Source organism: Charadrius vociferus, unplaced genomic scaffold, assembly GCF_000708025.1.
Source record: "Charadrius vociferus isolate BGI_N301 unplaced genomic scaffold, ASM70802v2 scaffold198, whole genome shotgun sequence".
Classification (NCBI taxonomy): Eukaryota; Metazoa; Chordata; class Aves; order Charadriiformes; family Charadriidae; genus Charadrius; species Charadrius vociferus.
This window is the reverse complement of record NW_009649951.1, coordinates 4343633-4357626: the sequence shown is the minus strand read 5'-3', so window position 1 is coordinate 4357626 and position 13994 is coordinate 4343633. Positions and strand designations below refer to the sequence as shown.

Below are 13994 nucleotides of genomic sequence, written 5' to 3'. Positions count from 1 at the left end.
ATACAATTTTTGTTAGCTAACAGAAGTCAATACTGAACAGAAAACACTGTGGTGTGAAGCAATCTTCTGAACACAGAAGTCACCCCTCCAACTTTGTCTCCCCAAATTTTTCGTATTGAAAACCACTTGCCTCATCATCTGAGTAACTATATGCTGAAGTTACGACTCCCCACATCTTACTGGCCACATTGGCAGCCTGCTTCATGCCTGATTTCAGAACATCCATTTTTGGTCCAGACAGTATATTGTCTAACTTCAGATTGGATAAAGTTGTTACGACAGATCCTAGCGAGCCATGTGGGGAAGAACGACCCAGTCCTGTCAAAGATGAAGACCGCTCCTTTGGAACTCGTGGATGGGTTTGTTGCTTTGGCCGTCCAGTGAATGTTTTGGATCTGGAGACAGAAGGACTTCTCCGATTTTCGTAAGACTTGGGGGATGGCAGGACAGGATCCAAAGGCAGGCTTGACCGCCTTTCTTGGGAGTGACCAAGTGTACCAGAAGCTTCTGCTTCCCCCTCTGGCTTGTGAAGCTCCATGCTGGGAAACTTACTACCCAATGGGTTCTTCAGATTCATGTAGCTCTCTATTTCATCTGCCAAATTACGTGCTGCAACGGGTGACGCCAACTTTTCCTCAGGTTCTGGATGCCTTGGTTGCGTGCTGTCAGTAGCCAGCAAAGATAAAGGGTCCAAGCCTACTTCAACATCTTCCCTTTCAACAGGTTTAACCACTCCATAAAAGCTATTCCTTTTAGTAGTTGCATCTTTGGATTCTGGTTTCTGGTTTTTGGACTCAGCTGACTGTTCAAGGTTCACATCTTCCACTGTGGTCATGTTTTCATCTCTTCCATTCTCAAGATGCTCCTGCACTTCCCCAGGTTCTTCCAGCACTGGTGAAGACCTATGTTCCAATTCCCAGTCACTCTCAATCATACAACTCCAAGTGCCACTTACACCAGAAACCTGCTGGTCAACAACACGTTCAAAGCTGTGGGATTTATTCATCTGACAGGGCGACGTTTTGGACCCAGATAAAGCTGCTGTTAGGATCTTGGCATCTGCTCCCATCATTATCGCTATTTCTTTAGAATGCAAGTCCAAGCTGCCTTTTTTCAGCAGCTGAAACTGCAGCTTCTCTCTGAAAAGAGTTTCTGCCTCTTCTGTCCTTTTTCACTTGTTTTCTTAGGAGAAACATCACTAAAGACTCCATCTTCAACAGAATCCTGAGTTATGAACAGTGGGCTAGAACCAGTTTCTAAAAGAGAAAAGGCATAAGTATGGTATCCGTAGCCACCAAAACCGTTTGTTTCCTGAAATAATGTGAAATCTCCTTATCTCCTTACCAGTGAGAAGACTGGGAGCACACAATCTCAAATTATCCATTAGTGCATTAACCCACTAGTATTAACAAGTTATTTTACTGGCTGCAAAGGCATCCTGCAGATCAAAAGTCATCTACTCTTTTGAACCCTTGAAGTCAAAGCCTTTTATGGCTTCTACCTCCTTTCCCTGTGCCAACACCCAGCAGAAAGTAGATACTACATGCATGAACTAAAGGAAAGTACAACTATAAGTAAAGATTGTGCTTTATTTTTTTCTTCCTCCTAGAGCTATATTCACAGTTCTATGCATCAAACTCCATAGTTCATTCTGGTTCTGAAAAAAAAAAAAAACCAACTACTGTCTGTGTCTGCACAACACAGAAGCACTACTTCCTTTATGACACAGCCATATTTAGAAAAAGCTAATTAAATTTAGCATGTGGAAGACATAAAATAATCTTATAAATATTCCCATGCCCTTGGGGAAATTGGGAATATTTATTGCCTAGGAAGCTGTGTTAGCTAGGCAAAAGCCTCCAAAACTACAGGAATTCTACTATATTAGGATCTCAACAGAGGACCCCATGTACCATACACTGCTGGAGGATGTTTTGAGTCTCATATTGATGCTGCTTCTTAACTAGTCATCAGCTCTTATAATTGCCAGAAAGTTTCTGGGCAACTTCTTGCCTGAGACTCAATTTTTTGTTGTCAAGCTACACTGAAGCTGCACTACATTGCTGTAGTCAAGGACAGACACAAAGGAAGAAAAAAAATGAGCCCCAAGATTTGGCTTTTATATATCCGTAAGTCTTCCTCATCATAAAGGTCCAGACATGTAAATCTATTTTGTACAGCACAAAGACAACATGCATTGTTCCCAGGTTATACATTGGCAATGTAAACCACAGGAATGTGAAGTGACTTCTCCAAGGTCAGTGAGGTTTAGGAGACAAAAATCAAGAGTAGAGACCCTAATTCTCTTGGTTTTCTAGTACAGTACTGAAACACTTTCAGTGCGGAACAGGGAAAATCTTGATTTCAATCTACCCAACAGGGATTTTCAATCCTTAGAATCCACAGGTTCCTTCACCTGAGAAGTATAATGGTGGAAAGCAAATGTGCTATCTATCTGCACCTCAAATAGAAGTTTCGTTTCTTCTAAGCATGAACAAGCACAAAAAAGATTGCAAAACACTATAGGACAACAAGATCAGGACTTCAGCAAGCTCTGTTTCAGCCAGTGACTCACCACCACTGCCTTTCTTTCCACTGATATCAAAAATGCCAGATGGAACTTTCACAATACTGTTACCCCAAGCAGGTGGGTCTGTTGGACTGTGAGTTTCTATATTCAGCTGATGCTTTTCATCAGATTTCTCAGTACAGACCTCTACAAGAAAAAGAATGTGAACATTAGTTAATTTAACTAAATAATTTCGTTTGCACTGTTATGGAAAATACAAATGCAAACACCATTCCCTTATGTAATTACAACCTAAAGGATCAGTCCTATTACGTACTGAGCATATCCTAGAAATAATACCCAGACAGATGACAGCAGACAGTATTACACGGAGCATGCTTAGCTGTTCACAGGGTTAGAGCATCTGCCAATTTCTTCCCTTGGTACTTTTTCAATTAACCAAACTAGAGCAGGAACAGCAGTTCTCAGATTTCCATGCAGGGCTACTTGTCTAATGACAGCTTTAGAAGCCCTAAATCACATTAAGTATCTAGTAACACAGACAGAAAACAGATTCAGTAATGAGAACAACAAAATATAGAAAAACTAAGGGCAAAATCTGGCTACCCAGGGTTTGTAGGAAAAAGTAGGGTATTTTATTAGGTCAACTGGTACAGCTAAAAAAATGGTCAAATCTTCAAACATACAAATGAGAGGAATGGAATACAAAATACTGTGCGCCCCAGCACCTGTCCATTTTTTTCCATCTATATGAAATTAGTCCAATAAAAAGCTATTTCTACCTATATGTATTCCACTGCTATTATCTAGGGCACAGAAGTAGTCCACCAGACTGCACACAGTCATATTTTGACCTTGGCACATTATGAATTCAACACCTTAAGTATCTGTGGTAGTCTAATGCATGAAGCAGGTTTATTACAAAAAGCCTTCATCAATGTAAACATGCATACTTAACCTCCTATTAGGTCTTCAGCTTTAGAAGAAATATCTTTCTCTACTTGTGTTTCAGTTGCATGAAGGCTATCCCCATCATCTCTTAAAAGTTCATCCTTGGATCCATAGCCCTGGTCTGACTGACCACCTGTTTGAAGGAATGCAAACACATGCCTCAGATTTATTTTTCTTTCCTAAATTTCTTTTTCAATAAGAAAATAAAAGAACTGAAATTAATTTGTTTCACCTTTTTTTTTTTGCCAGAAAAGTTCATAGTAAGATCACCAAAATGCCTAATCTGTCCACAGATCTACTTGGTGATGGTGACAGCAGAGACAATTAGGCTATACAATCCAAATTTTCTAATTATTATATTCTCTAATTATTATATTAAATACAAGTTGTTCCCCCAGGAACACTATAGCGACTAACTACTTTTAACACATCTCCTTTCATTCTTTTCCCTTCTCATTAGCATGAAATATTTAATTGCTGGGCAAGCTAAATTCCCAAAAGAAACTCAGAGACAAGCACAATAGTAATTGAGCAAGCTTCTAACAATGAATACATGCCTGAAAAGAACTGTACCATAAACTATGCTACACCTTTGTGCTATAGTGCAAAGTATAAAAATGTAATAGAAAAAAATGTAAAAATCTAAAGACTTAAGAACTCTGTTCCGCCACAGTACCAGTTACACTTGACAGCTGTAACTCATTGTTTAAACTAAAAAAAAGTTTACGGTAGTCCAAAAAGTCTGCCATAGGAAACAATCCAGAAAGACACTCTTTTCTTTGTTATTTTTATCTGAAGTGCTGCTGCATATGCAGAAATACTGTATGGGACATATCCCACAGCAACACGTTAAACAGCCTTATTTATATGCCTTAGAGTACCTATTGGAATACATGGTAATATTTAAAAAGATCGAAGTCTAAGTAAGTTACTGAGTTACTTACTATGGAAGCTTCATAAAACTTGAGTGACAGACACAATTTATCTACAATACATATTTCTGCTGTTTATTTTACTAACAAAGAGCAAAAATGTAAAAAAGAATTTAATTTAAAAGTCTAAGCAGCCATCAGTTGGCTACTATATTAAAAACCTTTTATAGAGAAAAGTAAGTTCTGACATTCTTTGCTTCTTATTTTCTCTCTATCATTATTTCAATAATGTTAGTATCCCTGCTTTGCACAGAAGTGAAAAGACCCTACCAATAAATGGGTGAATTACCTGAAGAAGTAACATTCAAGGGTAGAAATAATGCACACGTGCATCTAAGGCTTCACACCATATAAGTCTGCACCCCACACCGTGAGAGCCAAGGACAAATGCGGCACCCAAGAGACAGCAAAGAGCAAAAAGCAGAGCAACAAAGAGCAGAGAGAAGGGAAGTTCAGTAATCTAGGCAAGCATATCAGATGAAGCAATGGAATCAGACTCAAAGTTCTTTTTACAGGAGGGCTCAAGATATTAAAAACATGAAGAGTGCACAAGAACCATTTCTATATTAAGTTTTGAAGTACACACAGAAAGGAAGTTTAGTTGAGACTGTGCACAGGTAGGATGTAATCAGTACTAAAGCAGATACAAAGAACCATGAATTTTGTCTTTCCATCTCAAGTGATTACCTTCCTGTGCACTCATTTTACTCCAGTTTGCCTGGAGTAGCGCACACCATGTTTAAGGTAGAGTTTTCCTCCAGCTTATTACCTATCTTTCCATTTCCAGGGTGTCTCACAGAGACTGTATGAAACAGTTCTGATAATTTCTATATTTATTTGCAAGTTTAGCAACTACTATTAAGAAGCTTGAATATGGCCTTTAAAAGCATAGTTTACTATAACCAACCATAACATACTAATTCCAGGAATGCTAATTAGGCCTTTCTGGATTACCATCAAGGAGCAATATTTTAGTGTTAGCTTCTAATCACCTCAGCAACTTTCACTCCTTTCCTTTAATGCAGAGAAAGATTTTACTCACACAATCATTTCTACGAACAAATGACAATATGCAAAAATTGAACACTCATATTTTAGAGGCTTCATATCTTTCCTGAAAACTAGCACAAAAGGCAAGGTTCATGAGATCACAGCAAGACATTTATTTTAACATAACAGTATTTCTGCTACAGTTTACTCTAAACTAAAGAAGCATGGTCTGTGGTAAAGGAGTAATATTTAACAACACTGTATTTCTTTTTCTTTACATAGTTTAACTTCATGCTTCACTCTCTACAGCCTCAAGAGGGGAAGGTGGTGGTTGAGGAGGGCAAATCAAAAGGAGACTAGAAAATTTAGCCTTTTGAGGGACTGTTAGTAGTGAAACCCAGCAGAATCTAGTACCTGTGCTAGAGTGATTATCAATGGAATCAAGCCTGACTAAGTCACTGACGAAGAGAGTGTGCTCCCCACTGTTAGCATCATTAGAACTATCCACGCTACCATGGCTCACCATGTCCCCATCACTTCCACCCGTGGTACTCCGCAGAGCTAAAGACATGAACGAGAGCTGGTTAGTAAGAGAGGATTTAACTTTTCAGGTTTTTAAACAAATCTAACCTCTTCAGACAACAGTAAATAATTTTGCTTGAATATATAAAATAAGAATATGAAATTCTAGCAATAGAATGCAGATAATTAATTCCTCAGTGTGTGCAAGACATTCTAACACTGTTTCAAGCATCAAGTTGGCAATTATCAATTTTTATACACTTAAGGAAAGATTTTCCACTTGTAAAAGCCACAATGTTAGCTGCAATCCCTCAGAAAGCATGTCATGCTCTTGTTCAGCAGAAATAAATCCATTTCAACTGACTTATTACCTGATATCACAGGTACTCGTGGGATCTGCGTTGATTTCTTTAAGCACTGCCTAAATTGTGCTGTGCCACGAACTACATTTCGTACCTTTGTCCACAGGAATATGCCACTGCGGCTACTGCTAGGCCAAGGAGACTCTAAAACTGCCTACAGAAAGAGACATTGCAGTAACTGGTAAAAAAGTTACACTACGAAACACAGTACAGTGACAAGCTTTTCTTTCCATACTAAAAAAAGGCATTTTCTGTCAATCATGTGAAGAAGGACAAATATTTGAGTTTTGATGATCCATTTCCTTTTATGTGCTGTTCCCTTTTATCCCACAGCTCTGCAGACAACAGCTGAGTAACAGCAAACAATGGATCGACATTTCTTTAAGTAAACAAGGTGGAGTTTGTTCTTATTTATGTACTTCGGTAGCGACAAAAGACCGTAGTAGCACCTCTTTTCCTGTGACCTTACATAGTTTACTTTACTAAGAAGTTTTCATCAGCCTATTACAGGAACTTGTAAGCAAGGAAAAGAGGAGGAGGCTACTCCAACTAGCCTAATTCCAGCCTTCATCCATCTTGAATCCTGCTACTTAAAGGATATACCAGGAAGAGACGCTTTTGACATGGAAGCACTAGACAAGTTTCAAAACTTGGAAATGGAAACACCAAAATGTATATTTCAAAAAAATTTTGGTTAGCCAAACAGCACAAGAATGTAAAATTAACAGTGTAAAACCATATACAGTGTAGATCCAGTGAAATGTAAGCATGTCCAAAATGATTGTTTGTCCAACAGAATCAGCAAATCCAAGTGAAGAGCTGTAAGAAAAAAATCTTTAAAACGTGCTACAGGACAAGGGGAGTGACAACAACAAGACAGACACCAGTCAAGACTTCTCTTACCTTATTGTAATAACCATAGGTGATGGCATTTGGCTGTATTCCAGCATTTTTCATTTCAAAAAGGACTCTCACGGCCTGAACAGGCTGACCCCACAGTCCACAGAGCTGCATTACTACTCTGTAGCAGACCTGACAAAATAAAGAAATGCATAAATGGACTGATGATGAGCATTCCGAAACAACTTAAGCTCTTCCGCAATTTCCAACTTTTACACACATAAAGGGGAAAGCCATGTAAGAGCACCTACTCAGTACATTAACACTCAACAGCCAGAAGATGGAGCAAAAATTAAACAGGAAATCAGACGAGTTGAAATAACATCAGCAGTCACATTGTTGAGAACGCTGATTTTTTTTCCACTCAGCTCTTTGGTTTGCGAAATAAAGGAGGGAAGGAAACACCCACGCAAAAAGTAGGATAACTTGCTGCTGTGTGCCTGTGGATACTACTGAAAGAATGGTATGCTGCACACAAACCCACTATCCCTTCAGTTCTGTAAGGCTGCAAAACTTTAATTCAAAGTGCATTTAAAAAACAGGGATATTAAGAACTTCTTTCTTGAACAAGTGTGGGAAAAGACTAGCAACCCAAAGTTGGAGCACTTGGCCCAGCTGACACTAGGCTGGTGATGAAAAAGGAAATGAATTTCCAGGTGCCCTACTTAAGCAGACATCTTTGAGAACATTTCAAGGTGGTTTTAAAACAGGTCAGTATGCTTAACCTGGTGGTGGTGGTGAAACACACTATATTTGCACCTTGTCTTCTATTTCACGTTTATGGTAATGTTTTTTTATTCACACTTGCCTCATCTAGTGGTTCCACATCAGTTTTCCTCATTTTAATCAGAACATCATATGCCTGCTGCAATGCTTTGACCTTGGGATGTGCAACTCTGATGTAGGCTGGCAGACAAATAAACCACAGGCTGTAACTATGACTGAAGAGACACTTGGCCCACTGTGGGGGGCTTACGTAATACTTCTTGGCTAATTTGTGGGCTGTTTTTATCTCCTGTAAGGGTGAAACAAAACAAAAAAAGACAAAAGATGAAACATCCTCAATCTAGAATCTAGCCACTAGATAAGTGGCTTCTTAAAAGTGAGCATTTAATAACAGACAAACATTCAACGGAAGCTCCTTTCTCACCGCTCTCTTATTAAGGCTCTCTGAAAGCGAAAACTAGCATCAGAATTAATCCTCTTCTTTTTTTGACCCCCATTCAACATTAATTTTAATTTCCTTTTGTTTTGTATTACAGTCTAAAGCTTAAAAATGGGTTTGACAACAAACTGTAATCTCAGATGCTAATTTGTTTGTTTGTTGCCTTCTTTTGCAGGTGTTGACTCTCAATAGTTACGAAGACCTAACCTCTAACAATATTAACATAGTATAAATAGACAGTGGCAATTTTACCAAAAAACTTTATATATTTCAGTGTTCACACAGTAATTACAGTGACTCATCTGACCTGTTTTGTCCTCTTTGCCATGAGTGCTGGACTATTTGAAATGCTGCTTCCACCTGGGTGTCTGCTGAAGGAAAGCTTGAGCTCCTGTGGCCTGTCAAAGAGCTTGAAATCTAGTCGTGGGAAGTTTTTATAGCTGTATAGATGATTTAAAAAAAAAAGAAAAACAAAACAATAAAAAACAGAAAAGAAAAGAAAAGCTTTTCACATACCTGCTGAGAGCAGGAAAGCCATACAAAGACAATGTGCACGCAAAGAACTGACAAACAGGAGAATAAAGAATCGGAGGGGTGGGGGGGAAGAAAAAAAGGAAAGCACAGAGCAAGATCCTTTTACTTTTATTCACGAAGACATCACAAGAAGCTGCCTTGGACAATAAATCTCCACAGACAATGGAAACATGAACCAGACTGCCATCCATATCATGAAGGTCAGGGAAGTAGAGATTGACTAACAAGACCAACAGTTGGAAACAGAACCTTCATGACCTCCAAGAGAGACAGGAAGAAAAAAAATCATACCCAGAGTGTCTGAAACTCCACATTTCCTGCACAGGGCTGAAAAATACTGAATGAAAGAAGTCTGAAAAGTGGAGCAGCTGTTTTGCTCTTTTGGTTCATCAGCCACAGATCAGTAATACCAGGCAGACCCATTACCCACCCCCTTCCACTTCCACTGTGAAACAAAGTGCACTGCAGTTGCTATAGAATACACATACATGGCTCAAACAGGAAGAAAGACAGTGAATACACGTAGAAAAGTATTACTATAAAGTTGGCAAGTAGTTACTGAAAAATTAAAACTAAAATCCACATGCCCTCAAATATACATACACACACACAAAACATTTACTTCTACAGGTTCAGAAACTTACCAGAATCTGGGCTGTTCGTACCTTTTTAAAGATTCTTCTGAACATTGTATCAAGGCAAGTCCTGCACCAAGACGGAATATCTGCCCTGCTTAATGGCATAAGCATTCTAGTGTCACTACACGTGGCTGTTTAACTTGTACCTGTATTTTGGCACTCGCTCCTGTCCATCATCAGCGGGAGGTTCTGGGGGCATTATGAACACTGTGTGTTCACTTTTTTGTGATTCATCAAGCTCAATCAACCGTGCATCTTCAACAGAATCTACATCAACCTGAAAACAAGAGTTTGTAATTTAAGTACAGAGTTTGGCTTTGGGATAGTATGTCCTTTTAACATTAATTATGTTATTTTATGTATAAATATATTTAATATACATTGTATTTGATTACATATATAACATATAAATTATATGTGTTCTAATTACTTAAATATCAAGTCCACAGCTTTGTCTTTCTATTTTTATTTCACAATCAGATACCCTTAAACATTCTGAAAGACAAAATACCTTCTCTCCTTTCTCTGTTCCTTTATCTGGAAAAAGCTGGGAAAAGAGAAAAAAAAAATTAGCATGTCTTCTCAAATAAAAAAAAAATCCCAAATAATTCCATTAAAGATGTGCCATTTACTGAAACATTAAATAAGAAACACTAAACTTTCATATTATTGTATAAGCCATTAATCTCTTTTTCAAATAATTCCTTTGCTGAAACTAAGAAAATGCAATAATCAGCATGCTTTCAGTCTGTTGACATTACCTACTAAATACAAAATCCTAAATCTATCAAAGGAAAGTGGTTTCATTTAGTTTAATTGAAAGAAACTGCTGTTTGCAGATATTTTCAATATGACAATTTAAGTATGCAGCACATTAACAACCTGCAATAATATCAAATTACTAACAATATTAAACAAAGTATACTCCATACTCAGCAGAAAGAAAAATAAAGGCAAAGAAACTTTTAAACATTTATTTTGTGGTCTGTTTACAAGTGTTAATTTGATCGGAATCAAAGACTCATTCTGTAAGAGCTTCATATGAAAATGAAGGTTCTGCCCAGCATCATACCTATACATCTTAAAAAAATACATATAATTCTCGAGCTCCTGATTTTTATATTGTGAACTTGGCATTTTACAGATGAAGCTATAAACTCAATAACCCACCTAGGCCAGAACCATGCTGAAGAGACTTTGTTTCAAAAACCAAGAATGGGTTACAGAAATCTTTCTCGTGTAAAATACAGTTAATGAAATGCAATCTTATTTACATAAATTAATTTTAATCACAAGTGAAGTACTAGGCTCCCCTTTTTGTGTTTTAAGTTTAAATTGTGTGAAAAAGAGCAAAACCGCAGATGACCACTGGTAGATAATTACACATTAGAAGCAGGGTGATTAGCATTTAAAGGGAAGACATGCATAGCATTGTGCTAAAGTGTCAGCTACTGGTATTCCTCACATTATCTTACAGCTGGACATCCTACAGGCCTTTAATGGAAGTTTCCTACATCAACACAAAAAATTATGACCATGCAAGAAGATAAAGGAAGAAAATGACTCAGCAATAACCACCAAGAATTCCAATCCCTCAAAATACTTGCTGCAGAGGGTATCTAACTTTGCAACTAAAAATGAGGACAATAATGCAAAATGAACAGAAGCATATAATTTAATAGTACCACTACATGTTTTTCACCTTTTCTATGCAGTCATCAAAAAATGCCAAGCCAGTATCCTTGTCACTCACAAAACTGCACTCTTCAATAAAACGGCTGAATATCTGTGTTTTGGTGAGATGTGTGTAGAACTTTGTATAGGCACGGTCTCTGCTTTTTAAAAATCCTGGTTATGAAAAGGAACACACAGCTAAATACCAGTTACGAGTTCCATGAGAAATTAACATATAAAGTGTCAACATAAAATATTTTAAATACATAAAGTATTGGCTTTATCAATAAAAACAACTGCTTATCATTACTTGCATTCAGAAGATTAAACCAGCTTTTTTTAATAATTGTTTTTGATCATAGTTAACAATACTTGATAAGTCATGACACCTATGTAATCTGCTCACTGTGTTTGTTGACTTTTTGTGCAAGAAAAAGGAGATGATGACCTCGTACAAAAGAAGTATCTAACAGTTAAAACAATAATAAAATAAAGACTGTTATCCTAAGAGGTGATGGGTCTGAAAACATTTATGACTTTCCAAACCTTTGACTAAAAATCTCTTCTCAAATGTCTCTCCCAGTAATTAAAAATAAATAAATAAATAAATCAACAACCCCAGATGACAAGCACCACATATAAAATTAAACGCTTGTGACTTTTATCTAGCACTCAACTCATGAACACATCTGAGAACTTAAGGTGATAAGATCAGGAATATAAGATGACCTTTGCTGATTATTGTCTTTTAATGTTTCTGAACTTTGCCCCGTTCTCTATTATCTTCCCATTTATACCAAGAACATTACTTTGTTCTTCATTACTGGGCTTCCGGCATTTTCACTCTGTACAAACTGAAATATTCTTTCATTCGCAAGAGCTGCCCTTACACAATATGCCAGAGAGGGCATCATGCTACTGACCGACAGCTTTTCTAATATCAGAGCTACTGCAAAACCGCAGTTCTATGTGCATACATCCATGTTCTAACCAACTTTGAATAGTTTAACTTTATACAATTGCAATTTTAAATATTGCCAAGAATTGTACAATCAAAGGGAACTTCGACCTTTTTAAAGTTAAACAGCTCCTCAAAGTTGTAACGCTGCCAATGCTATCAGCAGCTGGTTTGCCTCACCCTCACCTTGATGATCAAACAGGGAATCAGCAGCAGTTGCTTTATTTGAAGGCGCCTGCGTGATTGGCTTGAGGAATGTTCTGTAACCCTTTAAAATAGATGCCATGAAACGGAGAAAAGCTTCCTGGATTTCCATCTCAAGTTCTATCATCTTCTTCTGCCAGGAGAAATCTGCCTCAATAGGAGTCATCTCAACTGCAGAGCCTTCTTGAGTTTTCCGATGAACTAGCAATGAGCAACACACACAATCCTATATGAAAATCCAGTGTCTTCAAACAGGTAACTTTTGCAACACGCTGAAGACAGATTTTTCTTTTTTCTACTTGCCCATATTCAGAAGTGACAAACACTAGAAATCCTGTGATTATTTCCAAATTGATATGGCCCATATAAAAGGCAGGTTACCCCAAGAGTTGATTAGGTGTTTTTCTAACTTGTTCAGTCCTCTGGGACACGAAACAATGAGAAGGATCTCAGCTGAGTCAATGTTACCGCACACCAAACTGAATGTAGTCTTTCAGTAATATACCAACACCAACACAAAGGACCATGTTTTCCCTGTTCTGAAGACTGCACATCTAGAAAGAAAGGGCCTAGAACTACTTTTCTAATCAAAATTCTAACATCGGCGTACACTAAAGGGTAGAAGCAAGTAGATGACTTTCAGAGTTTACTCTTGCACTCGTAAAAAAACAGTAGCAGGTACTCCTGAAAATTATAGTTCTATGCTTTTTATTATAACAAAAAAGTCAGTTATTGTGATATAAATATTTATATATATAAATAAACATTATAACATATGTATTATAATACTGCCAAAACGTAAAAACTGTCTATCTAAAAAAGACCACTGGTTCTACTCAAGTTAAATTTGGGAACTAGTTCTGTATTACATAGGTTGCACGACATACCCTGCTGATAAAACCAAAAGAAAAGCTGAGGTTTTCTAACCTATGAAGTAAGGGCTATCTGCAAAGAAAAAAAATAAAATATAGAAAATTGAGGCAAGAACACCCACTTCTTAATTAATGCACTTTCCTGTTTCCACAATTTACAAATTTTGTTTATCTTGTATACCTATAAGGCTATCATTGTCTCCTTCTCCATAACAATGCAACCTAGCATACTCTGAACCAGCTTACCTTAAAGAGACTAGCTACAGTCAGAAAGCAGCAATACCTGAAAACTGTTAGGTCAGCTACAACTTTGCTCTTACTTGTCCAAATCATTAGCCTGAAGATGGTCAGTTTTTCTTTTGACAAAATACTTCATCAAAATATTGCTACTTGACCACTTTTGTAGAAAAGTCATTATCTGAGATATTCAGCAGTATCTGCACAATAGCTAAGATATGCAGAATTATTTTACTCGTATCCCCATTTCCTCTATTACCTTTGAGCAGAACTGTGAATACTGTTTTAAGTTGAGATCCAAATGTGTTTTGGCTGAATCTTTGTTTACGTATAATTTCATCACAAGTAAAGGCTAACAAAAAGCTCAAATTTTAAGAAGTCACAGCAAAGAAAAGTCTAAAAAAATAATTCACACCACATATAATAGAAGGGAGTCCTTACATTTATATACTAATTACAATTTAAGACTTGTAGTTGTGTATCAGAAAATTTAGTAGTGTTCTCTGAATATTTAATGTCCCTCTT

General features: G+C 37.2%; 1 protein-coding gene across 1 annotated transcript in view; it reads right to left on the bottom strand.

Moving 5' to 3' along the window:
* The window catches only part of DENND4C (DENN/MADD domain containing 4C), a 48354-nt gene that overhangs the window by 14338 nt on the left and 20022 nt on the right, over nucleotides 1-13994 (bottom strand). The window contains 12 exon segments of the mRNA XM_009891505.1: nucleotides 131-1122; nucleotides 1125-1256; nucleotides 2582-2716; nucleotides 3489-3614; nucleotides 6297-6441; nucleotides 7191-7319; nucleotides 7996-8202; nucleotides 8660-8792; nucleotides 9671-9801; nucleotides 10036-10071; nucleotides 11227-11372; nucleotides 12343-12561. Coding sequence (XP_009889807.1) covers nucleotides 131-1122; nucleotides 1125-1256; nucleotides 2582-2716; nucleotides 3489-3614; nucleotides 6297-6441; nucleotides 7191-7319; nucleotides 7996-8202; nucleotides 8660-8792; nucleotides 9671-9801; nucleotides 10036-10071; nucleotides 11227-11372; nucleotides 12343-12561 — 2531 coding nt within the window.